This window comes from Tamandua tetradactyla, chromosome 14 (genome assembly GCF_023851605.1).
Source record: "Tamandua tetradactyla isolate mTamTet1 chromosome 14, mTamTet1.pri, whole genome shotgun sequence".
In the NCBI taxonomy this organism is placed as follows: Eukaryota; Metazoa; Chordata; class Mammalia; order Pilosa; family Myrmecophagidae; genus Tamandua; species Tamandua tetradactyla.
This window is the reverse complement of record NC_135340.1, coordinates 82,627,460-82,653,502: the sequence shown is the minus strand read 5'-3', so window position 1 is coordinate 82,653,502 and position 26,043 is coordinate 82,627,460. Positions and strand designations below refer to the sequence as shown.

The window sequence follows — 26,043 nt, the reverse complement described above, 5'->3', positions numbered from 1 at the left end:
GATAAGGGATTGTGAACCAACAGTAAATTTTCTGGCAGTCAGTATTCCTGATTATCATTTGTACGGTTTTCTAAATCCATCCTAGAGATCCTTCTATAGTGGCACATAGAGAACTTGCTCATTTGAAAGGAAAAATTAAAAACTTGTTAATACTCACTTCTACAAACAGTTTATTTAACCACTCTCCTCTGCCTGAACACTTGACTAACTAATATCTTTTTTTAATGTATGTTTTTTAAACTCTTTCAGGTAGATATGGACAAGAGTGGTGATGTGCGACTTATAGAACTGGATGAATCTTTCAAAAGTGAACATACTGTTTTTGTAACACCACCTGAGATTCCCCATCTACCCAGTGGTGAAGAACCCCCTTTACAGTACAGGTATTCAAGAGGCAGAATGTTTGCGATTGAAAGACAGAAGCGATCCATCATCTGTGACGTAGCTTTCTAAGGACTGTGGTATTTTCAAAATCCAAACTTTACAGATCCTTAATTTTTAGGTGGTAAGCAAGCTTATCCCACATCCATTATTAAGTTTTGAGGTTTAAACAGAAAAAAAATTATAATTTTGTATTATATAGATTTGGGGAGTTCTCTAATATATCCACATAAGTATCTGCCCTTATAAATGTTTATATTACTTGGTTGGACACCCAGTTCCCAAATGCAGCACTTTTGTTATAGAATTTTTATTTTGTCTCTAATGCAGAGTGGTTTTCTCGACCTCATTCAACACATAAACTTTGACTATTGTAATTTTGGTTTGCAAAAGAATTTAATGAAATTTGAGAGTTAGTATTTGTGGCCTTGATTAGTTTGATGTGATTTTGTATGTTATTAATGTTTTCATGAGTTTTTAAGTCTTGGAATTCAGAACTATTGGAATTGATCATTGTTCATTTACAGAACTTGGTCAGACACTGTGAGGAGTGCTTGTTTTGCAGATTTAAATGAGGCATTGTTCCTTCCTTCAGAAGTCTAACAGGAAAGGAAGGAAACTTTTAAGAACAGTGATATAAGGGATGTGATAGAGGTAGATTTATTATTTACTTTTTAAGATACATTTATTTTTACTTAAAGGTGGTATTTCCTTTTAGATTTTAAATAAAGGTTTTAAAAAAATTCTCCAATAATACTTTTTTACTTTAGTACCATTTTACACTTCATTGAGTCACAGTTTATTTTCATTGAAAAGGCATTTTTCAGGACATTATTATATCTGATTTGGATTAAATTCTTCATTTTGCAGATGAAAAAGTGATATGACAACTGTTCATGTATGTTGATTAATTCATAGGCTACTTGAGTTTTACCTGTTGATGATGTTGCTCTTATTGCTTTAAAAAAATCTGTCTTTTTTTTTTTAATTAAAAAAATTAACTAACACAACATTTAGAAATCATTCCATTCAAAAAAAAAATCTTTTATCACAGATATTTAAAATATTTCTTCTGATTCCTCTCTTTTTCTCCTCCTAAACAAGCTCATTTCTTTTATCTCTTTTACACTCTATATTTCTAAGTCTTCTTTTCAATAATATAGCTGTTTGTTTTTTCCTTTCTATGGTTAGTTTTAACTTTTATTTAAATTTTACTTTTAGATTTTTAGTTCTTTGATAAGAAAATCATTTATTTGAAAAGATTACTATTTTTTAAGAGTATAGTCATATTTTTTTCTTGATACTACCAATAAAATTTTGGTGTAATCAGATTATTAAAAGAATGACTTAAATGCTTTTAATGGGCAGAGTGAGTCTTCTTAATAAGAAGTGACTCAGGCAGTTAGTTACATTGTCTGTGTAAAATGATGAGGCAGCAAGTTCCCACAGGACACAAAATGGTCTCATTGCCGCACTGTGTATATGCAGTGAATTGTTTAAGGGGCATCATTTTCCTGAACTTCTTTTTTTTTTTTTATTCCTACTTAACATTCATTCATTACTAATATTTTCTTATTCTGCTTACCTTACCTACAGTAATGTATAATAAATATAGATTATAATCTTTTATTATACTTAGATTTCTTCTAGTTAAGTAAAACTATGTAAGAGTATTATAAAGTAGGTTAAAGTTTGTTGCTGAGGGGCTTCTCATGTCTTTTCCTTAGTTGCTGTTACTTTTTAAATCCCCAGGACACTTGGTCCAGCACCCTTCCTCTTAGAGCTATTCATTCTAATTTTTTCTTCCTCTTCATCAGCCTCTCCAACTTTATATCTTATAAATGAGGTCCTGAACCTCCTAGTTAACCTGATAAACCAGTTCATAGTCATGTGAAAGCTAGTGCTGGTATTTTAAAATGCTACAGGTAAAGATGTTATTTGTATCTTTTAAAGAGAGTAGTTCTGCAGTAAATATGCTAATCCAGAGGAATGACATAATGATTGTCCAGTTTGAGAGTATTGATTTGATGGGTCCTTTACTAGCCGTAATATTGTCTGATATGTTTGCCATGTATTTGCATGAATACACTATTAAAAATTTACTTGAGTTACTTTGGAGTTAGATGTTAAGCTCAGCAAAATTTTTATTGTATTTCACTTTTTCTTTTTCAAAATATACACTTGGGTCTACATTTGGCTATTACTTTCTAAATATAGTAAGATAGGTTACATTAGCTTGAATATTTGTTAAGCATGTATCATAATCTGATGGAGAAAGTTAATCTAAACTCTAAGTTAAGTTATTGGTCATAACTTTTTTTGTTTATAAACATCTATGTGTGCTTGAGAATTTTTTTTCTTTTCTAAAACAGCTATAATGGATTTCCAGTTCTTAGGAACAATTTATTTGAGACACCTGAAGGATTTCTACAAATGCGAAAGAGCAAATTGCCCTCAAAGTCAAGTAGTCCTACTAGCCCTTCTCCCATGTTCAGAAGAACAAAACAGGTACTTTGAAAATATTGTATTTTTCATGTAATCAGAGATTAAAACTAAAAGTAAATTTGACACTCATCATCCCTTACTATATTTTACCACCTTCATGTATAACTATTACTAGAATTTTGTACTCCCTGAAGTACTCTGAAGATGATTTAATCTGATTTCTAGAATTTAACTAATTCTCTAATCTTAGATCCCTATTTTATATATTGTAAAATCCAAATTCAAGCAGAGGCTTGAAAATATATTAATATAGACATTTCATTATGGAACATTATGAAAGCATGTGACTTATACTTCTTTAGCATTCAATTAAATAAGGATGCTTTAGTGTATAAATTTATTAATGGGATCCTTGCATTTTCCTAGGAAATTAAATCGGCCAATAAAATTGCAAAGAGATATTCTTCCATCCCTCAGATGTGGTCTAGGTGTCTTCTGCGGCACTGTTACGGACTATGGTTTATTTGCCTCCCAGCTTATGTGAAAGTGTGTCATTCAAAAGTCAGGGCTCTACAAACAGCATATGATGTACTTAAAAGAATGCAGTCAAAGAAGATGGATCCACCTGATGAGGTAACAGTCATCTTTACAATGCATCATTTTATTCTAGATTCATATATTTATTCTAGACTTTTTCTTTCTCTATACTTTGAACTTACTGTGTTTCAGGTGTGCTACCGCATTCTCATGCAGCTCTGTGGACAGTATGACCAGCCAGTGCTTGCAGTTCGAGTGCTTTTTGAAATGCAGAAAGCTGGTATTGACCCCAATGCCATTACTTATGGTTATTATAATAAGGTAATTACTTTGATTTACTCGAGGGAAAGTTTACTTTTATGATTATACATCCTGAATTTAATGGCAGAAATAGTCTATGCAGTGGTTATTTGACCTTTATTTTAGAATAACTTAATATATTTTGTAAGTCAAGTAAAACTTTTGTTCTATTTTGTGCTATACAAGTCTACATCAGTGTTTTCTAGATTGATTCTGAAACCAATGTATTGTCATTTATAAAAATTATTTTACTAACTGTTTTACTTTGTTGAATGAATAGGCTGTTTTGGAAAGTACCTGGCCTTCAAGAAGTCGTAGTGGCTATTTTCTTTGGACAAAAGTAAGAAATGTTGTTTTAGGAGTAGCACAGTTCAAAAGAGCTTTAAGGAAACATGCACACTTATCACAAACAGCTCTCTCAGGTAATTGAAGATTTTTAAGGAATGTGTGTTCTACTTTTTAAAAAAAAAAATTTGACTAGCTGCACTTCGGATTTTCAGAATACTTAAATAATTTCAAAATATTGAATATTTTTAGTTTATTGCCATTAAACAAATTCTAATATTAGAGCCCTTTTCCCACTTAAATAAAAAATACATCAGATTTCCCTTTTTTCCTTGTGAATGTTAAATTATCAACCTTTGGTGGTCCATTAATGATGCACAAGAGATTTCTTTTTTAGAGTTCTATTTTGCTAATTATGTGGCAGTTTTCATGTCCAGAATTATAATAGAAGATTATTAGTTTGAGCGACTAATGTACATTTTTTGGTATCTCCTTGAGTAGTAAATGCTATCAAATTGTGTTCTTAAGCAGATGGCAGTGACCTGGATGCTGTTAGTCATGGCAGCATGGATAGTGGTCATGGGACACACACTGTGGAGCAGGCACCTTTTAACACGGGTTTAATCAAAGTATATGCTACTGATGATAGATCTAGTACAGGTTTGTGTGTGCTTATGTATACATTTTACAGTACATTTTTAAAACTAGATTTATTAGCCTATCTTTTAAAAGTTTTTTCATTTTCAATGATATGTTTAACTGTCATTTATAAATCTTATATGTTAAAGACTTCATTTGATATTGAATTTAATAATTATATGCAGTTTTATACTTTATGTGAATAGAAGTAAAAATTCAAAGAGAGTTCTTTAAGTAGTTTATTAAAGCATTTAGTCTATGATAATCTAATTAACCCTGGGTAGCACATAGATCTTCTTACCATATCATTTTCTTAAGGTAAATTCTTCTTCATAATAACTATTGCCAGAATTTAGAAAATTCATCTTTTAGCTCTGTATCCAAGTTAACAGTATTGCACCCCTCAGTTTGCTGGTTTTTGACAAGATACTGTGGTTTCATGAAATATTATCATTAGGGGAAGCTTGGTAAAAGGTACACAGGAACTCTGTACTGTACTATTTTTGCAAACTTTTGATTCTGTTTTAAAATAAATTATAATGAAAGTTTTAAGCATACGAAATAAACTCTAGCATTCTAACACTGCATATGACATTAATTTCAGTGAAAAATAAGACTTGTTCATAAGCTTTCCCTAAGCATTAAAACTGACACACTTAAGTTTCTGCATTCTTCTGTCCTTAAAATACTTTATATGACTCTTGAGCATAGTATAAGAGCAAGCTCTTAACTTACAGAAGGTTTTTTAAAAATTCGAGCATTAATATTAAAATGTTAAAGCTCCTGTCTGTGCAATTCACAACATTTACTTTGGTCTCTCTTCTTTTGTCTCTACTTTTTTAAGAGTAATAAATGTTAGCTAATTGTGTTAAAATGTAGTTTCTTTAGTTGTTCTTCTTTGGCTGGTTTTATTTCTTGATCACACTGTGTGAATTTTTTCAGAGTTGTACTAGTAATCCTCAGGCGTTATCTCTTAAAATGAAGACCTCTTTTGTTTTTAAACAACTATCTTAAAACAGTGCAGAACGATTAAACAATGTGAATTTCATCAAGATTATCTTCAGTTTTTCTGTATGTAGTTTCTTTGGAAATGGAGTTGTAGAAATACAAATTAAAATTATAACAAAGGTATTAAATACCTAGTGATACTTAATGTTAATACAATTTCTTTAAATGGTACTTTACAAGTTTGCAAAACCATTTCATATATAGTCTCTTATGCAATCATAACCCAACCTGTTTTACAAATCTGGAATCTTGAGAGCCAAGCAAAAAGGTTAAGTGGTTTGCTTCAAATCTCCTATGCCTCCTACGATAGAGAACAAGGATTTCAAAACCTTAGCTAATATAATGAATATAACTTGCCAAAAATGATAGAGCAAACCCTTTTAACAAAACAGTACATTAGAGGTTTTCTTACATCAATGTAATTTTTGCTTTTCTAAAAATAACTTAACACTTTGAATTTTTCTCATTCCCATGTATATGTGCTCAAGTGCAATTCAATATTCATTAAATTGAATTTTCAGAGAAATTGAGTACCAGTAAATTTTATTAAACTCATGATTTTTATAAAATATATTTACCTTCAGCTCCAGTGATCTGTGTGCAGATGTTTTGTTACGAACTGCCTACATATGTCTCTTGTCCGTGGCTTAGGTAGAACCCAGACTTTTACCCAGAAATGCTTATATAAAGAATATCTGGTTTGCCTGTGTCTTCTGAAGCCACACAGTAGTATGAATGTGTACATAGTTACTTTTAACCACAGTGTAAAGACAAAAGTACGTTATTTTGAGATGATCTCTTTCTTACATTAGTAGAGATGGGGGCTGCGCAGCTAACAATAGAATGGATTCAGTTAGAAGCTACTCAGAAAAATTTTCATAAGTAAATCCAAACACTGTTGTGTTGCTCCTAATTTCAGTTGCTCTCACTAAAGACATTTATGGTAAACAGCATAGAGTTTGTATTTCCTTTTTCCAGGTGGTCAGTCTGATCTTGGATATAATTCATTATCTAAGGATGAAGTTAAAAGAGGGACTGTATCTACTGAGGACATTCAAGAAGAAAAAGAAGATAAGAAAGGGAGTGATTCTAGCTCCTGTAGGTATTGGTTATTATACCCTCTCTACCTCCTAATGCATCAACATAACAAGTGCTTCATGTGTACAGTATATAGTCTCTTTGGCAAAACAGTTTCCGAATTAAATGCTGTTATAGAGAATGCTATACAGCTCTCAAAATACTTTTATTTTAGTGGAAATATATTAACAGTATTTTTATGTAATGAGTTTATCAATGGAATGTGACTTATCCCACCATACTCCATCCCCAAAAAAGAAGAGAAGTTAAATTTGTGAAAATAAGTTAACAGAGGTAAATGGTGATATTAGAGGCTAACTTTAATAATTTTCTTATTCAGAATTATAATTTCCTAATGTACATACATACCCAGAACGTAATAATTTAATCTCCATATGAGGCTTCAAGTAAGTGAAATCACTTATTTGAAGCAGAGGTATTCACTATTTTATTATCACTATTTTCATGTAGAAATATTTAGAACTAAAAGCTACATCTTTTTTCACTCCTTACAACGTGTATATTTATTTCATTTATTAACATTTTAACAGTGTCAGAGAACGAGAGTACAAAAGGAAGTGCTGATTGCCTTCCTAAACTCAATTATCAAAGTTCCTCCAGTATAGTTCGCCTGAGTGCTACAAGTAACAACAGTGCTGGCAAAAAATCAGGAGAAAGTTCAGGTGAGTTGAAGAACATAGCTCTGTTATGTGCAAAATAAATTGTACCGGTATCTTTAGTAAGGATTTTTTGTGTGTCTTAACTCTCTAATTTGTATTTGTGTAGTTTCTCATGGTATAGCCTAGTAGCTTGAATTCTATATTTTACAACCTACTGTGTTCAAGTTTTTATTTTAACAGTGTATAGAGACAAACTAACAACCTACATACTATCTCTTGAGTTTGGATTTTTGGGACTTCTTCGAAGAGGGAAGTTGGGGCAGGAGAGGTATCAGTTTGAGGCTGCTATATAGTTAACTCCTTTAAAAAGAAGCAAAAGTACAGTCCTTAAGATAGGTTAAGTAACAATATCCATTTTTTTCTTATTTTCAAAGTGCTTTTTAGATATTATTTCATATTTATTAACACACCAATGTTAAGATTAGTGAGAGGGGATATTAGCACTCATTTAAAGATTAGAAAACCAAGGCATATTCTGACTATGGGCAGGTCATATAAGTTATCAATGGAAAACTCAGGTTAAGATCAGAGATAAATCTTGCCTCCCATATATTTTGCCAGACCATTTTTCTGGAATTGAATGAACGTAAGATTAAGAATTTCTAGTGTTAATAGTCTGATAACATAATTAGTTTATTTTTATATTAGCTCAGTTTTACATCGTTATAATCTAAAAAATATTGACAATATTATAACTTTTTTTTTTTTGCAACATAATTAGATAAGCCTGTATAGTTCAGGGATGGGCACACTATGACCCATAGTCCAAATTTGGCCTGTGGCCTTTTTAAAAAGAGGCCCGCAAGCTAAGGATGGTTTGTATATTTTTAAATAGGGGGGAAAAATTGAACAAAGGATATTTTTTAACATATGAAAACTATTTGAAATTCAAATTTCAGTGTACATAAATAAAGTTTTTGTTGGTACACAGCCACACTCATTCTAAAGCAATCTGTGGCTGCTTTTGTGCAACAGTGGCAGATTGGGTAATTTTGACAGGGACCATGTGGTCTGCAAAGCCTAAAAAAATTATTGTCTGGCCCTTTATAGAAAACGTTTGTGTGCCCCTGCTCTAGTTATTTAAAATAAAGAATTAGATGACCTTTAACTATCTTACTTTGCATTTCTTTGTAGATAATTGTTAAGACTTAAAACATTTAGTTTTTTCACTGGTATCATGGAATAACTCTATAAGCATTTAGTCCATCCTAACTGTTCTAGTTTGCTAGCTGCTGGAATGCAATATACCAGAAACAGAATGGCTTTTAAAAAGGGGAATTTAATAGGTTGTTAGTTAACAGTTCTAAGGCTGAGAAAATATCCCAGTTACAGCAAGTCTATAGAAATGTCCAGTCTAAGGCATCCAGTAAAAGATACTTTGATTCAAGAAGGCCAATTGAAGTTCAGGGTTTCTCTCACAGGTGAAACATGGCATACACAGTCAGAGTTTCTCTCTCATCTGAAAAGGCACATGGTGAACACAGTCAGGGTTCCTCTCTCATCTGGAAGGGCACAAGATGAACACGGCATCATCTGCTAGCTTCTTCTCCTGGCTTCCTGTTTCATGAAGCTCCCCAGGAGGCATTTTCCTTCTTCATCTCCAAAGGTCGCTGGCTGGTGGACTCTGCTTCTCGTGGCTTTGTTACTCTGCTTTGCTCTCTTCGAATCTCCTTCATTCTCCAAAATGTTTCCCGTTTTATAGGACTCCAGTGAACCAATCAAGACCCACCCAAATGGGTAGAGACATGCCTCCCCTAATCCAGTTTAACAGCCACTCTTGATTGGGTTACATCTCCAGGGAGATGATCTAATTACAGATTCAAACATACAGTATTGAATAGGGATTGTTCTGCCATTATGAAATGGGATTTAGTTTAAAACATGGCTTTTCCAGAGTCCCTACATCATTTCAGACCAGCACACTAACCATGTGTAATTCTAACCCTTAATAACGTGGCCTTTAGTGGTCTTTGTTTTATTCTCTCATTACTGTCTGTTCTCAGTTGCCTTTTTCTTAAGATCTGCTTTTATGAGCTTTATATTTAAATATGATTTTAAAACTTTCTTTGATTTTGACATTTTGTCAGAATAGTCGGCATCTGAATGATCCATATGGCTCTTTGGTTGCCCTCTATGCTTAACAAGTCAATTTTTTTTAAGCCTGTAATAGATCTCCTTCGTGCGAATTAGAGTTGTTAGTTTATCCTTGATATTTTTGACTCAAAAACTCTTCCCATCTGTTAAGTATTACTAGGTTTATCGCTATTGCCAAAGACTATATATGGGGTTTATAGGAATGCTTATTTTTCAAGATTTTTTACCGTTATATTACATTCTAGAGCATGCCAGAATTCAAAGTATTTTTCAGGTTTTTTTATGTTTTAAGGTACAATATAAGGAAATTACATATATGTATATCATTGTACACCCATATACGTGTACAATTGATATGTTTCTAAAAGATCTGAGAATGGAAACACCAAGGAGATGCTTTAATGTTTGATTGAATATTGAAATAGAATCATAGCCCTGTAGTTACCCCATGATTATCTTGAGAATATGTATGGATAAACTATGTTGAATCACTGAGGGTTCAACTACAGAAAAGTTTAACTCTGAAATGTTTCTCTAAACTTAATTCTGGCTTTAGTATGCTTTAGCCCTTTATCTTTAGCTACTCATAATATAGTATGATATATTTTATAATATATGTTATAATATGCTTCCGTATGACATGTTATGCTATAATATGTTATATTCTGGTTTGGTCTGTTGACTGTAGTTGTTACTCAACAGACAACATATTCATTGTAAATATTTTTTGAGTTCCTATTGAATTGCTACCACTGTGTCAGATGCTAATGGGGATATAAGAAGAAGCAAAAATTAAACATGGTCCTGTCTTCATGGGGAAAGCAGGTAGGGAGTGGGAAGACACTAACCAGATAATCAAGTAAATGTAAAAATGCCCTGAGATTAAATACTATGAAGAACGGCTGTAATTTGCTATGAGAACATAAAAGTAAAGTCACGTTTTGGATTTGGGGGACACTGGTCAGGGAAGACTTCCTTGAGAATATGATTTTTTAATTTAGAGCTGGGTAGGATGAGTAGAAAATAAATGAGTGTAGGGGTTGGGAAGAAGGAGTTGAAAGGGAGCATTCCAAGAAGAGGAAGTGTATATAAAGAGCCGTGTGGTAGGAAGGGATCATTGTGTTCAAAGGAATGCTTTCAACTTTATGTCTCAGAAATTATGATAAACAGTGACTTAAATAAGTAGAGGTTTATTTTTCTCACATAAGAAGTTCAAAGGTAAGCAGATGCACAAGATGGTGGTTCAGGGGCTTTCCTCCCAGTATTTTTTACCCTAACCTTCATGATTATTGTATGTCCACTGACAACTCTAAACATCAACTATCCATTTAAGGCAGAAAGAATGAGAATGGTCAGCACCAGCCATATCTGTCTCTCTTTATCAGGAAAGCAGTTTTTCCAGAAGCATTCAGAATTTTCTGCCTTAATATCATTAGTTAGAATTATGTCATGGAGCCACCTGGTTCAAGGAAGTTAAATAGTTTGCATCCTCTGTATTAGAGGCTTGCAGTAGTATGAGAGAAAGCTGGAGAGAGACTTAAGAGGCTTGACTATGTAGCTCCTAAACCTATAACTTTGTGACCTGTGTTTAGAACTTGGCTCTTACCTTGAGAGAAATGAAAAGCTATTGAAAGGTTTTAGGTAGTACAGCAGTACCCTCAGATTTACATTAAAACCAGTCTGTACAATAGAGAATGAATTTTCTTGGATGTGGGAAATTAGAGTAGCTGTGGAAGGTCAGATGGCTACTGGGATGGTGGCTTGTATTAGATTTGGTAGTGGTAGAAACCAAAAAATGTGATAAATTTGAGAGAGGCAATAAGCTCAACAGACCTGTTTTGGATTGGATATAGGAAATGACAAAAATGGAGGGGGGCAGATTTGTTACTTACTTAATGGATGAATGGATAGTGGCATCATGTGGAGAATATAGAATATTGAATATTAGAGAAGTGGTAGTGGTGAGAGCAAGATCATAATTTTGATTTTGAACACAGTGAGTTTGAGATGCTCTGGGACTTTTACAGAGAAATATAGTTGAATAGATAAGTGCATAGTTTAGAGAAGAAGCCTTGACTACAGATATAAAATTTGAGTCATTAGCATAGGTGGTAATTGAAGCCATGGATGTATATGATGTTAATACACTGCTTCCTTCATCTAGAAAATCTTAATATGAAAATAATGTTAGCTGAACTAAGCAGTGTAACACCGTTGCTTTACATTCTGGTGTAAGCCCCTTATGGACCTGTAATAATAGTTGCCAGACTGGAACCAGCTTTAAGTTGCACCACTAGAGTGTTGTAGACATAAGCAGAAAACATCTAGATTAGAACAGCCTGTTTATTCAGAGCTTGTAATAGCAAAAGTCAGCCATCATCATTTGCATTTAGCAGAGACTCGCAGGTTAATAGGGAAGCAGAAAATCTTCATAGTGAAAAATACATATTCAGCAAACATATGTAATGAATGTTAAGTGAATTCTCTTTAAATTTAGGAATAAGACATAGCTGCCCAGTGCTACAATTTCTTTTCAACATTTCAATTGAAGACGCAAATCAGCACCGTTCTTTAAAAGTCCAAGGATTGGTATCAACCTCAGTAGCAGGAAGAGTTGCACTAGTTTTGAAATTGACAGTTTATAGTAGGAAATTGTAATGTCTGATCTGAAAAATTGTAAGAACGGCAATATTAACTATTTTAACCTTTGATTTCCCAAGCTACAGCAATCAAAACTGTGTGTGGGGGTGGGGGTGGGGTAAGGAAGTGGAGAGGAGAAAGCATGAAGAGAAAGATATTTAAGAAAAGGTGTAATAATTTCAGTACATTTTTGACCCCAAGTTATCATCCAGTAAGAACACCAGGACTTCAAGGTATTCAGGTATCCTTCTTCCTCCTGAAAGAGTCTTAGTTTATTCATTCTCTCCCCTGTGTCTTTTATAATTCTCTCAAACCAGTCACTTCTGCCACCTGTGCTGCCTACACCTCCCCTGTTCTTATTAACTCTCTCACTGCTGCTTTTACCCACATGGAGAAACTTGGCTTTTTCAGATTTTTATAAGATTCTGTATTAAAGAACATAAATTCCATTCTTCTGGCCTTAGGTCTTAAAGAATCTTTGAGTGATGCCATGCAGTCTGCACTCAGAAGTATTCTTCTGTACCACCCACAAGCCAGCCCCAAAGGGAGCCCTGGTAGTTTATCTTCCCTTCCCCAAGATGATCTCTCTGACCTCTCAGGGTAGGCCAACCTACCCAGTACCTTTTTCTCCAATTTTTGCTTTGTTTTGATAATCACAGACTGCTAGAGTCCACCAGCTATAAATATATAATTAATATTTCTTCTCTTGGAAATAAGACTCTTTTACTTCTATCTTGATATCATGGGGTTACTGAAGGGAATTAATAGAATGGATTTTTCATATTTCCCCAACACATACAAACCAATATATAAAGATAAACATGCACACACACACATGGTATCATCTAAGATATTTATAGTTGTGTTCTTTGGATCATCTAATATCCTAATGAAACAGTCTTTTTGTCTTATTTACAGGGGTATGACTTCATTAGTCATATGGTCACTTAAAGGAAAGTTGCAAAGTTAGTGACTGATATTATGAAGCAATTAAGCATAATGACCGTGCGGTAACCTTTATCAGTGTTTGGAGCAGTAGAAATATGAAGCAACTATCTTCCTGTTGCTCAACATGGCTGTCTGACACTAACCAGTAATAGTAATCGCTGATTACTATTATCAGTAAAGAACACAAAAATATAAATATAATAATTCCTAGAAAATTATAAAACATGAAATCATTGCAAGGAACAAAAAATAAAAACATACATAGAAACCTTTACTTTGAATGCATGTAAAACTCTTAACAGTATAAACATCAAATACGTTATTATGTTAAAACTCTCACTGAGTGTCTTCAGTTTACTTCTTAACATTAATGTGATTGCAGAACATGTGAAATTTTTTCTTTAAAATAGGGGCAAAAATTGAACACCATAAGTACTTGGAATCTCAGGTAGGACATGAGATTTTGTTGATTTGTCCAGAGTGATGCCCCGATGAATCCCAGAGTGATTTGATCAGTGAGTGGACAAGTATTTGCAAAGCCCCCTTTGGGGAATGGTGAGAACGGGGAGAAATTCAACTGCCCCAAGTTGAATTCTTGATATTCTCACAAGCAGTGTGGACAACCAAAGCTATAGGTTGAGCCCCCAGTCTTGGAGTTTGTTCATATGAAACTTAACCCCACAAAGGATAGGTCAAGTCTACTTAAAATTTAGGCCTAAGAGTCACCCCCAAGAGAGCCTCTTTTGTTGCTCAGATGTGGCCTCTCTCTCCAGCCAACACAACAAGCAATCTCACCACCCTCCCCCTGTCTACGTGGGACATGACTCCCAGGGGTGTGGACCTTCCTGGCAACATGGGACAGAGATCTTGGAATGAGCTGAGACTCAGCATCAAGGGATTGAGAAAAATCCTAGAATGAGCTGAGACTTAGCAGCAAGGGATGGAGAAAACCTTCTCGACCAAAAGGGGGAAGAGTGAAATGAGACAAAGTGTCAATGGCTGAGAGATTCCAAACAGAGTTGAGAGGTTATCCTGTAGATTATTCTTACACATTAAGTAGATATTACCTTGTTATTCAAGATGTAGTGGAGAGGCTGGAGGGAACTGCCTGAAAATGTAGAGCAGTGTTCCAGTAGCCATGTTTCTTGAGGATGATTGAATAATGATAGAGGTTTCACAATGTGACTGTGTGATTGTGAAAACCTTGTGTGTGATGCTCCTTTTATCTACCTTGTCAACAAACAAGTAGAACATATGGAATAAAAATAAATAATAGGGGGAACAAATGCTAAAATAAATTTAGTTCAAAATGCTAGTGATCAATGAAAGCGAGGGGTAAGGGGTATGGTAGGTATAATCTTTTTTGTTTTCGTTTTATTTCTTTTTCTATTGTCTTTTTATTTCTTTTTCTGAATTGATGCAAATGTTCTAAGAAATGATGAATATGCAACTAAGTGATGATATTGTGAATTACTGATTATATATGTTGATGTTTTATTTAGTTTGTTAGATTTTTTTTAATTAATAAATAAATTTTAAAAATATATAGGGGCAAAAAATAGGAAAGCTGGCCATCACTGATAAATTCTGACTGTCCTGGGCCTGTTGCTGCAGAGTTGTGACTTGGCTTCCTCGTCTGATTGCTGCGGAGATTGTGGGTCAGAATACTATTGTCATATACCTTCTAACCGTTATCCCTTTGATATATTCAATTTTTTTGGTATATAAGAAAAATTGAATACCTCTTATACACTAAGGTTATAATTTTAAGGATCAAATCTTAGTGGACAAATCTAATTTTAAAGAACTGTAACATTTGATAGCCTGGTATAAAAAGCAGCACTCATCAAAACGAAAAAAAATCAATGGCAAAGTTAAGAGAAAAGCAGTTAAGTGCTAGAATATTCATATTTATCCTCTCCTAAAGGTATCTTAGTAAGACTTTATTTCTTGTTTTATACTTTCTTTTGGCAGCCCACCTCAGACTGCCTCCTTGGCTGAGTTTCAGGTCATATTTTATTTTTATATTAATGAAGTTACTCAATACCTGGGCCAGATCAGGGATAAATTACCCTGTAATTGGTATTTGGAAGCACATCTACTTTGAAATCATCACGTTTGTTTCTGATGTAATTTGACATCATAGAGTAACGACCCATATAAATACTGACCATTGTAATTTGATCTTCTACTTTCTTGGCGAGCTCAATTAGCTAAGTTCAGTAACAGATTCCAGCCTAGTCTGGTGGAATTTAGTATGGACCATTTAGTGTGGTCCTGTATCAGGCAGATTTTTTCTACAAAAGGCTACATAGTAAATATTTAAGCTTTGCAGACCACATACAGTCTCTGTCATATAATCTTGGGTGTATATTTGTGATTTTTACAGCCCTTTAAAAATATAAAAACCATTTGAAGCTGTATAGAAACAGGCTTCAGACCGTATTTGGTTTGGGAACATAGTGTGTCAACCCCTGGCAGAGTCTGAAAACCAGGTTTATTTGTCATCAGGCCAAAGAATAGTGATGACTTTGCTGAGGAGCCCCCTGCACACCTATTTGAATACAATTCTAGAGTGTTATCTTTGGATTTTAAGAATTTGCCTTAAATATTTTCAGAAACATTACGAGCCTGGCCCTGGCATCATGAGATTGCCAATGCCTTCTTGACCAAAAGGGGTAAAAGAAATGTAATAAAATAAAGTTTCAATGGCTAAGAGATTTCAGAAAATGTCGAGAGACTTTTCTGAAGATTGCTCTTATGCAAGCTTCAGCTGGATATTGCAAATTGCCATGGTAGGCCAAGCCCCAAAAACTGTCCTGAAAGACCACCCAGGGCTCTATCTGAGACTCAATAAAAGTTTCATTTCCTAAGTTTATTTTTCAGAAACCCAAAACCTCCAGACTGTTCTTATGCCAAATAAACCCTGAAACCCAGAGGTACCAGTCTTTCCAGGAACATCAAGCAATTGCAACTGCTTACCCCATAATATCCATACCCCTTTTCAACATGAAGAAGTTAGAATGGTCATTGCTCAGATATTGAAAGAGAGCAGCAGAACTCTGAGTCTTAGTTGTCACACAGGTACCCAAAGTTCCAGTGAAATAGCAGGTTATACAAATTGAGCACAGCATCTCAGAATTTAGAAATAATACTTGAAACTCAGGAATAAATGTGACTGCTGTAAGAGCTTACAGTCTAGGCCTATTTTCTTACAAATATTTTCTGAATGAGACCATGCAATATTTGTCCTTTTGTTTCTGGCTTTTTTTGCTTAACATAATGTCCTCCTGGTTCATTCATCTCATTGCAGTCCTCATGACTTTATTCCTTTCTGTAGTTGCACAGTATTCCATCTCATGTGTACACCACAGTTCGCCCTTCTGCTTCTCAGTCGATGTACCCTTCGGCCACTTGTGTCATTAGCTATGATGAATAATGTCACCTTAAACATTGGTGTGCAAATGTCTGTTTGAATCCCTGTTTTCAGTTCTTCCAAGTATACTCCTAGCAACAGAATTGACTAATCATCTGGCGACCCTATATCTAGCCTCCTGTGGATCTGCTGCATTGCTCTCTGGAGGGACTGTACCATTGTGCTATCCTACCAACCCTGAATATATATACCTTCCTCTCTATGTTTTCTCTAGCCCTTGAATTTATTTATTTATTTGTTTATTATTTATTTTGAATCTGCAGATTTTGTTGTGATATATGCACATAGCATATATTCTATCCAATATATCACTGTCTCACAATATCCTCACTTAATTGTACAGTCATCATCACTCTCAAATTTCAGACAATTCTCATTGCTCCAAAGAGAAAAATAACAGACACACCCACACCAAAGAGAAAACCCAAACTCCTCTTTACTCTTATCCCCAAACTTACCTGTAGTGTTGTGTTGTTAATGAGGTATTCCTGTTAAATATAGTCCATAGCATGCAATAGGTAGTTTTTCCCATATACCCCTCTATTATTAACTCTTTGTACAAGTGCCAAACCTTTGAAGTAGTTCATGCAAGAGCTTCTTTGTATTTCTTTGTATTTCTAGTGCTTAGAGATAAAGTTATATAGCTACATCTGTAGTAATAAGGATTTGAAGTTTTAAAAATTATTTTTATTTATGGATAAAGTTATCATAGCTGCCTTTTTTGTTAGGTTTGTTTTTTGTTTTTTTCATTTTAATAGACAGAACACTGAGAATCTCAAAGTCTTCTATCACAGTCACAGTTATATAACAACTAGCATTTAATCAATTTAGTGGAATTGATGTAAATTTATTATTGTAAATACAGCAAAAATAAATACTAACCTTAATTTATAGCTTTTGAAAAATCTGAATAGCCTAAATGTCTAGGAGCATACTCTTTATAGTTAGTCAAACCTGGATTTGAATTCCAGGTATAATACTTAAAGACCAGAAAATTTGGGCAAGATAGGTAATCTCTTTGAGTGTCATCTTTTCTTAACCCATAGCGAAGTTGGAACATTTGCAGTAGATGGTGTCAGTAAAGTGCCTACTATATTGTCTGACAAATTGTAGGCACTCAATGAGTGATTACTGTCATCACTTTCATTACTAGTACTTAAAATGTTTGAAATGACTGATATTGCTCATTTCATTTTTCATAGCTAAAAACATTGTCTGTTTTTCAGAACGCACACCTGAGCTGTTGTTAATGTCATCTTTTGAAGATACAAATAAGACAGGAAATATTCCAAGTAGATACTTCAGAAAAAGGCATAAAAGTGACAGTGAACCGAATTTGCAACAGCAAATGGCCTGGGGAAATAGAAACCCTAATCTTAATGGAGGGGTACTGATGGGATTTATGCTCAACAGAATTAACCAGGAAGCAGACCCTGGAGAGATAGTTGAAAAATTAGGAGCTGATGCGAAAATTCTTTCAAGTGTTATCTCAAAAAGCACAAGGCCAAATAGTCTTGATGTTGGAGAACCACCTTTAAGAACAAAAAGAGACAGTCTAGAAAAGGAATTTAGTGATGATGACACACCTTTTGATGGTTCTAACTGTTTGGCAGAAAAAGTGGATTCTCTTGTTATTTTCGACTTAGAAGACTTAAACAATGAAACAGATGAGTCAAAAGCAGGATATGTTGCTACACAAAATTCCAAAAGGATTCAACAGGTGAACAGCAGCTTCTCAGTAAAACCTTTTGAAAAAACTGATGTTGCAACAGGATTTGATCCCCTCTCTCTTTTGGTTGCTGAGACTGAACAACAACAAAAAGAAGAGGAGGAGGAAGATGAAGATGATAACAAAAGTGTTTCAACACCCTCTGCTAGGCGTGATTTAGCTGAAGAAATTGTGATGTATATGAATAACATGAGCAGTCCTTTGACAAGTCGTACACCAAGCATTGACTTACAGCGGACATGCGATGATAAATTAACCAATAAGAAAAGTCCAGCATTGGTCAAGAAATGCAGAAGATCTAGTCTTCCCCCTAATTCTCCTAGGCCAGTGAGACTTACCAAATCTAAAAGTTATACAAAAAGTGAAGACAGACCAAGGGATAGACTCTGGTCTTCTCCAGCCTTCTCACCCACCTGCCCATTTAGGGAAGAATCTCAAGATACATTAAACTATTCATCACCTTCCTTTAATTTAGATGCACTACTAGCACCTAAACTAGATGTTCTAAGGAACAGTATGTTCACTGCAGGAAAAGGGGTTGCAGAGAAAGCAAGCAAATGGTATTCAAGATTTACCATGTATACTGCATCATCCAAGGTAAGTGTTATTGGTATTTGCTGCTACTACTTTTCCTTTCATCTTCCCCATAAAAGTCCCTTATTTGCAATGATATCTGTTTTAACCAGGCTGTTTAAACACAGTTTTATAAAAAGGATTCTTAGGATTTGTAAGATCTATAAATGTCAGTATTTGAACTGGAAGAATAACTTCAAAAGGGAAGAAAGTTTACTAAAGTTGTGTTTATACTTCAGTTTTGAAAGAAAATGATATGTAACTGAAGTAAGAATTAATGGTATGTGAAAGTGTTTACTGAGCATCCTTATTCCCTTCAAAATTCAGATTTTTTTTTCCAGATTCAGTGTCCATCATGGCCTTAAAAATTACTGACCAAGCATAGGATCTCTCTTCCTGCTTAGGATGGAGTAGCTTATAAAGGACCCATATATCTACCAAGAGCAAAAAACTAGATAAAATATAGAAAACAGCTGTATAAGATCATAACTGCTAAAGTAACCAGGAAGTTGAGGAGTAAGAGAGGAGAGAATTGCAGAAGTGAGCTGTAGTTCTTCAGTCACTTTTTTCTTGAAGGCATTTTCTAATTTTAAGCGCAAAGCAAGAGGCTGCAAATCCAGGCTTTGGCTTATCAGAGAACTACAGGGTGGTGGGGACATGGGATTAGCAGAGCTTTTGAGGTTTTGTGGAGCTGCAGAGGCAGAATTGGAGACCTGAGAGGCTTCAAATACACAGAAGGTTTCTCCTTTGAGACGTTTTCCAAATACTGATGCTGTATGAGACAGAAGTCTAATAAGGTAAGTAGAAAGTCTCTGAAAAATATAGTTTTCAGGAATTTCCTGATGCTGGGAACATAGCTTCTAGGGTTCATGACCTGCTATGGAGAGATTTGGTGAACACACCCACCAGGCTCTCAGTTGAAGTCCTGCAGGGTTATGTCTTAGGACCACTGGCAAACCAGAGGTAGAGTGAGTGTGACCAGAACTAAAGCTCAGGCTTGACTCAGTTCCATCTGTGATTAGATTAAAATAATCTGCCTCTCACATCTAGCACAAGAAAGAGGGAAATATTTCTGGAGTGGTAAAACATTAAATGGTGCAAATGTTCTAAAAGATGATCATGGAGATGAATACACAACTATGTGATGAGATTGTGAGCCATTAATTGTACATGTACGGACTGTATATGTGCAAATATGTGTCAGTAAAAATATATTTTTTAATCATATGGAGTCTCTTATAGTTTTTCATATGCAGTATCTGCCATTCAATCAAAAATAGCTATGCCAGTAGACAAAAATCAAGCCAAAAAAAAGAGAAACAAACCCAGAGGTGATCCAGAATTTGAATTACCAAGGAACTATATAATATTATAACTATAATATGATCAAGAAAATAGAGGAAGAGATGTAGAAAATATCTACCAAAGTGGAACATTTCTCCGGATAATTGGAATTTATTCAAAAGAATCAAATAGAAATTCTATAACTGAAAAATATATGAAATAAAGAATGCAGTAGTCAGAGTCAATAGCAAAGAAAATACCATAAAAGAAAGGTTAATAAACTAGAAGGGAAGTCAATAGAAAAATATCCAAAAAGTACAGAGAGAAAAAAAATGAAAATACAGAAAATGAGTATAGGATTAGGTGAAAATGTCAAACATTCATGAAATTGAGTTCCAGAAGAAAGAGACTGGAATAGAGGGAATATTTGAAAAGATAATCACCAAAATTTTCCCAAAGTAATTAAAGATGTCAGCTCATAGATTTAAGAAGTTCCACAAATTTCAAGTAGAATAAATACAAAAGACACACATGCACTTTGGCACCTAATAGTAAAATAGATGGTAATGAGTGACAGAGAGAATTTTAAAAGAAGCCTAAGAAACTTTATCTTCAGAGGAGCTGTCATGGTTAGGTTCATATGTCAACTTGGCCAAGGAGTGGTACCTGTTTGTCTGGTTGGGCAAGTGCTGGCCTGTCTGTTGCGATGAGGACATTTCATAGAATTATATCATGAGCATGTCTGCTACATCCACAGCTGATTACATTTGTAATCAGCCAAAGGGGAGTGTCTTCCGCAATGAGTAATGCTTAATCTGATCACTGGAAGCCTTTTAAGGAGGATTCAGAAGAGACAGGCTCTTTCTGTTTCAGCTGGTGAGCCTGTCCTGTGGAGTTCGTCCAGACCCTCCATCTGAATTGTTGGCTTCACAGCCTGCCCTGCAGATTTTGGACTCTGAGTTCCTGTGGTCACTTGAGACAGTTTTATAAATTTTATATTTGCAAGTGTTCCCTGTTGATTCTGTTTCTCTAGAGAACCCTAACTAATACAGGTGCAAAATATAATACTGACAATCAACTTCTCAGTAGAAAACTATGCATGCCAGAAGACCCTGGAAAGACATCATTAAAGTTCTGCAAGAAAATGACAGTCAACCTATTATTCTATACCCAGCAAAAGTATTCTTCAAAAACTAAGCTGAGGGCAGTGCAACAATGGCTCAGTGGCAGAATTCTCTCCTGCCATGCCGGAGGCCCAGGTTCAATCCCAGGTGCCTGCCCATGCAAAAAAAAACAAACTAAGGTGAGGGGCTTCCAGGAAGATAGTAGAATAGGATAAGCAGAACTCAGTCCTCTACCTTAAAACAACTAGAGAACAAGCAGTAAGTGACTGAAGCAGAAGTTTGAGTCTTAATAACCAGAGAAAGACCTCTGCAATATATTAAGAAGACCTAGATGGAAATGCAAAGAAGCTTTTACTAAGAAATTGGGGTGAGTGTACTCAAATGCAAACACCCATAAGATCCACTCAGTGCAACAGCTGGATCAGGCAGCCAAAAAGTGGCACACCCCTGCTTCGGAGAGGTATGGGAAGCATTCTTCTCAGTCCTGCAGCCTAGCATTCCTATGCAGAAACCCAGGATCCAGTAGAGACCCTGCTGTGGTGCCCAGTGCCTACCCCCATCCCTGAGGCAGGCCGCTGCAGGTGCCTGGACTTGGAGGAGTCTGGGAAGTCATCCCCTCAGGCAGAGAGGGGGACGTAGAGCAGAACTGATAGGACAATTGACCGATGAGAGGGAGATTCTGGATCTGCTTCTAGCTATACAGGGTGCTTACTACACTCATGAGGAGAGAGATAGGGGCAAGGAGGTTGGATTGCAATGTCAGGTGACCTTCCCCCACCCCCAAGGCTGTCTTGCTGGCCAGTGAAAAGCAGAGCACTCCTGAGCTGGCTGCTGGCTGAAATAAAGTTGAGCCTCAGTCCCACAGCCCAGAGTCTTTCCACACAGAGTCTGAGAATCACCAGACCCATAAGCTGGAGTCTTCGCTGTGGTGCATGGTGCCCATTACCTACCCTGGAGCCAGTGACTTCCAGCATACCTGGGGCTTAATGGCCTTGACTGGATTTTCACCTGGTCTGGACCCTGCCCAGCAGGCTGCCCCACTCAAGGAGAGGCTGCGTTGTGGGAAAGTGCAGTCTGGTGCTTTTTGCCCAATCTCCCCAACAGACTTCTGAAGAGGGCTGCACCCCCTGAGGTGGGCCCTGGCCTTGGTTTGCCTGGAAATTACTAACCAACCAAGTGCCAAAAGAGACTTTCAACTCAAGTCCAAGCTAAAACAAAATATTAGACGAGTGAGGGAAATTATCTTTCAAAATGTCCTTATCAAGGTAATCAGATGCCAAGAAACCAGCAAAATATCACACACCATGTGAAGACACAAGAAGATATGGCCAAGCCAAATGATCAAATTAAAAAGCCAGACAAGACACAAAATTTGAAACAACTGATCAAAGATGTTCAATCAAATCTCCAAAGTAACTTTAGTGAGTTGGCCAAGGAAATAAAGGATATCAAGAAGATACTTGGAGAGCATAAAGATGATTTTAAAAGAGTAGAAAAATAGCAGATCTTATAAAAATAAGGGATACTGTAGATCAAATTGAAAATATATTGGAGAAGACACAGCAGCAGATTTGAAGAAGCAAAGAAAAGAATAAGCAAACTAAAGGGCAGAGCAGCTGAATTTGAACACACAAAAGAGCAAATGGTGAAAGATGGAAAATTTGAATTGAATCTCAGGGAAGTGGTGTATAACACAAAGTGCACAAATATAAGAATCATTGTGTCTCGAAAGGAGTAAAGAGAGGAGTAAAGGGCTAGGAAGATTATCTGAGAAAACAATTGTAGGAAACTTCCCAACCCTTGTAAAAAAAGACATAACTATGCAAATCAAAGAAGCCCATTGAACTCCAGTTAGAATTAATTCAAATAGATCCGCTGGAGTACATACTAATCAGGCTGTCAAATGCTGAAGAGAAGAGTCCTGAGAGCAGCAAAAGAAATGTGGTTCACCATTGTGCTGGTTTGAAAGGATGTATGTCCCCTAGAAAAGCCATGTTTTAATCTAAATCCCATTTCATAAAGGCAGAACAATCCCTATTCAATACAGTATGTTTGAAACTGTAATCAGATCATCTCCCTGGAGATGTGATGTAATCAGAAGTGGCTGTTAAGCTGGATTAGGTGACAACATGTCTCCACCCATTCAGGTGGGTTTTGATAAGTTTTTGGAGTCCTATAAAAGAGGAAACATTTTGGAGAATGAAGGAGATTTGGAGAGAGCAGAAAATGCTGTAGCACCACGAAGCAGAGTCCACAGCCAGCGACCTTTGGAGATGAAGAAGGAAAATGCCTCTTGGGGAGCTTCATGAAACAGAAAGCCAGGAGAGAAAGCTAGATGACCCCGTGCTCGCCATATGCCCTTCCAGCCAAGAGAGAAACTGACCGTGTTCACCATGTGCCTTTCCAGATGAGAGAGAAACCCTGAACTTCATCGGCCTTCTCGAACCAAGGTATCTTTCTCTGGATACCTTTGATTGGACATTTCTATTGACTTGTTCTAATTGGGACATTTTTACGGCCTGAGGACTATAAACTAGCAACTTATTAAATTCCCCTTTTTAAAAGCCATTCCATTTCTGGTATATTGCATTCCAGCAGCTAGCAAACTAGAACAACCACAAAAAAGGGAAGCTACATAAGACTAAGCACTGCCTACTCTAAGCACTGCCTACTCATCGGGCACCATGGAGGTGAGAAGGCAGTGGTACAATTGAGATTGTGAAAGAGAAGAATTTCCAGCCAAGAATTCTTTATCCAGCAAAGCTGCCATCAAAAGTGAGGAAGAGTTTGAAACTTTCACAGATAAGCAAATGCTGAGAGAGTTTGTTAACAAGAAATTTGTTTTGTTGTTTTTGCAAGAAAACTGAAGGGAGTTCTGTTGGCTGAAAAGAAAAAAAGAAAGGAGAGAAAGACTTGGAGGAGAGTATAGAAATGATGATTATTAATAAGAGTAACTAAAAAGATAAAAATAAAGGGAAATACTATATCTGACAAATAAAGGCCAAGGGATAAAATGGTTGAAGTAAGGACAGCTTTTACAATAATAACATTGAATGTTAATGGATTAAACTTCCCAATTAAAAGACACATATTGGCAGAATGGATTAAAAAAAAAAAGATCTAGCATGTGACTTACTTGCTACAACATACTTTGAAATATATTGCTTTTTTGTATATATGTTATATTTTGTGATAAAAAATGTTAAAAAAACTTGCAAATTTTTTTTTTTAAAGTGAATGGGTGGGGCAAGCCACAGTGGCTCAGCAGGCAGAGTTCTTGCCTGCCATGCCAGAAACCCAGGTTCGATTCCCAGTGCTGCCCCTTGCAAAAAAAAAAAAAAAAAAAAGTGAATGGATGGAAAAAGATATTCCATGCAAGAAATAATAGAAAAAATGGCGGGAGTAGCTGTACTAATATCATGTAAAATAGACTTTAAATGCAAAGGCGTTCTAAGAGAACAAGGAAGGACACTATGGATTAATAAAAGGGATAATTCACCAAGAAGAAATAACAATCATAAATGTTTATGCACCCAATCAAGATGCTCCAAAATACATGAGGCAAGCACTAGCAAAACTGAAGGGAGTGGGCTGGCCACAGTGGCTCAGTGGCTCAGTGGCAGAGTTCCTGCCTGCCATGCCAAAGACCCGGGTTCGTTTCCTGGTGCCTGCCCATGTAAAAAAAAAAATATATATATATATATATGTATATATGGAAGGGAGCAACAGACGTTTAAACATTGATAGTGGAAGACGTCAATACACCACTCTTTTCAATAGTTAAAACAACTAGACAGGATCAGTAAGGAAATAATGAACCTAAATAATATGATAAATGGATAAAAACTAGGGTGAGAGTTCTGACCCCACTGTTCTGAGATAAGGCCACTACAGGCCATCTCTCCCAGGAATGACAATTAAAAACTCCAGGCCAAAAAGAAAAAAAAAAAAAAAAGCTGTCTAGGGATTCTTAAAAAGAAAAAGCAAGCAGATTGTGGGGAGGGGTCAAGACTTTGCATACCAAGGTGAATTCTCATTTTCTTTTAGAATGCAACATTGTTCAAAGGGCTGATCTTAGTCACAGCATGGCATGGCAACCCAGGAGAAACCCCATGTTTCTTGGACAGATGAACCATGGAAGTGGTCTTCTATGAATTGGAGAGTTTGAGAGGAATTCTAGAAAAGAGAGAGCCATAGAAAAGGGATTCCTTAATTCTGTATATGAGCCTACACAAGACTCAGCCTAACCTTTGAGCTAGTTATACCTGGGATAGACCCAAACCAGTACAGAAAAGGCTTAGAGAACTGACCTAACTAAACCATCTGTGTTGGTTTTAAATGATGTATGTACCCTAGAAAAACCATGTTTTAATCCTAATCCCATTTTGTAAAGGCAGCCACTTCTAATCCCTATTCAGTATTGTATGTTTGAAACTTTAATTAGATCATCTCCCTGGAGATGTGATTTTTAATCGAGTGGTTATTAAACTGGATTAGGTGATGACATGTCTCCACCCATTTGGGTGGGTCTTGAGAAGTTTCTGGAGTCCTATAAAAGAAGAAACATTTTAGAGAATAGGAGATTCAGAGAGAGCAGAGCAGAATGACATAGCCACAAGAAGCAGAGTCCACCAGCCAGTGACCTTTGGAGACGAAGCAGGAAAATGTCTCCCCAGAAGCTTCATGAAACAGGAAGCCAGGAGAAGAAGCTAGCAGATGGTGTCCTGTCCACCACATGCCCTTCCAGATGAGAGAGGAACCCTGACTGTGTTAATTATGTGCCTTTCCAGATAAGAGAGAAACTGTAACTGTGTTCGCCATGCATCTTCTCACTTGAGAGAGAAACTCTGAACTTCATCAGCC

General features: G+C 35.8%; 1 protein-coding gene across 7 annotated transcripts in view; it reads left to right on the top strand.

Annotated features, from left to right (window-relative positions):
- DENND4A (DENN domain containing 4A) overlaps nucleotides 1–26,043 on the top strand; it is a 226,173-nt gene that overhangs the window by 140,587 nt on the left and 59,543 nt on the right. For 3 of the 7 annotated variants that reach the window (XM_077128249.1, XM_077128246.1, XM_077128247.1), the window contains 9 exons: nucleotides 250–383; nucleotides 2,754–2,889; nucleotides 3,253–3,459; nucleotides 3,556–3,684; nucleotides 3,944–4,085; nucleotides 4,477–4,608; nucleotides 6,574–6,693; nucleotides 7,224–7,355; nucleotides 17,697–18,796. In XM_077128249.1, coding sequence (XP_076984364.1) covers nucleotides 250–383; nucleotides 2,754–2,889; nucleotides 3,253–3,459; nucleotides 3,556–3,684; nucleotides 3,944–4,085; nucleotides 4,477–4,608; nucleotides 6,574–6,693; nucleotides 7,224–7,355; nucleotides 17,697–18,796 — 2,232 coding nt within the window. The remainder of the gene's footprint in view (nucleotides 1–249; nucleotides 384–2,753; nucleotides 2,890–3,252; nucleotides 3,460–3,555; nucleotides 3,685–3,943; nucleotides 4,086–4,476; nucleotides 4,609–6,573; nucleotides 6,694–7,223; nucleotides 7,356–17,696; nucleotides 18,797–26,043) is intronic. The other 4 variants (XM_077128250.1, XM_077128248.1, XM_077128252.1 and 1 more) reach the window with 2 other exon arrangements.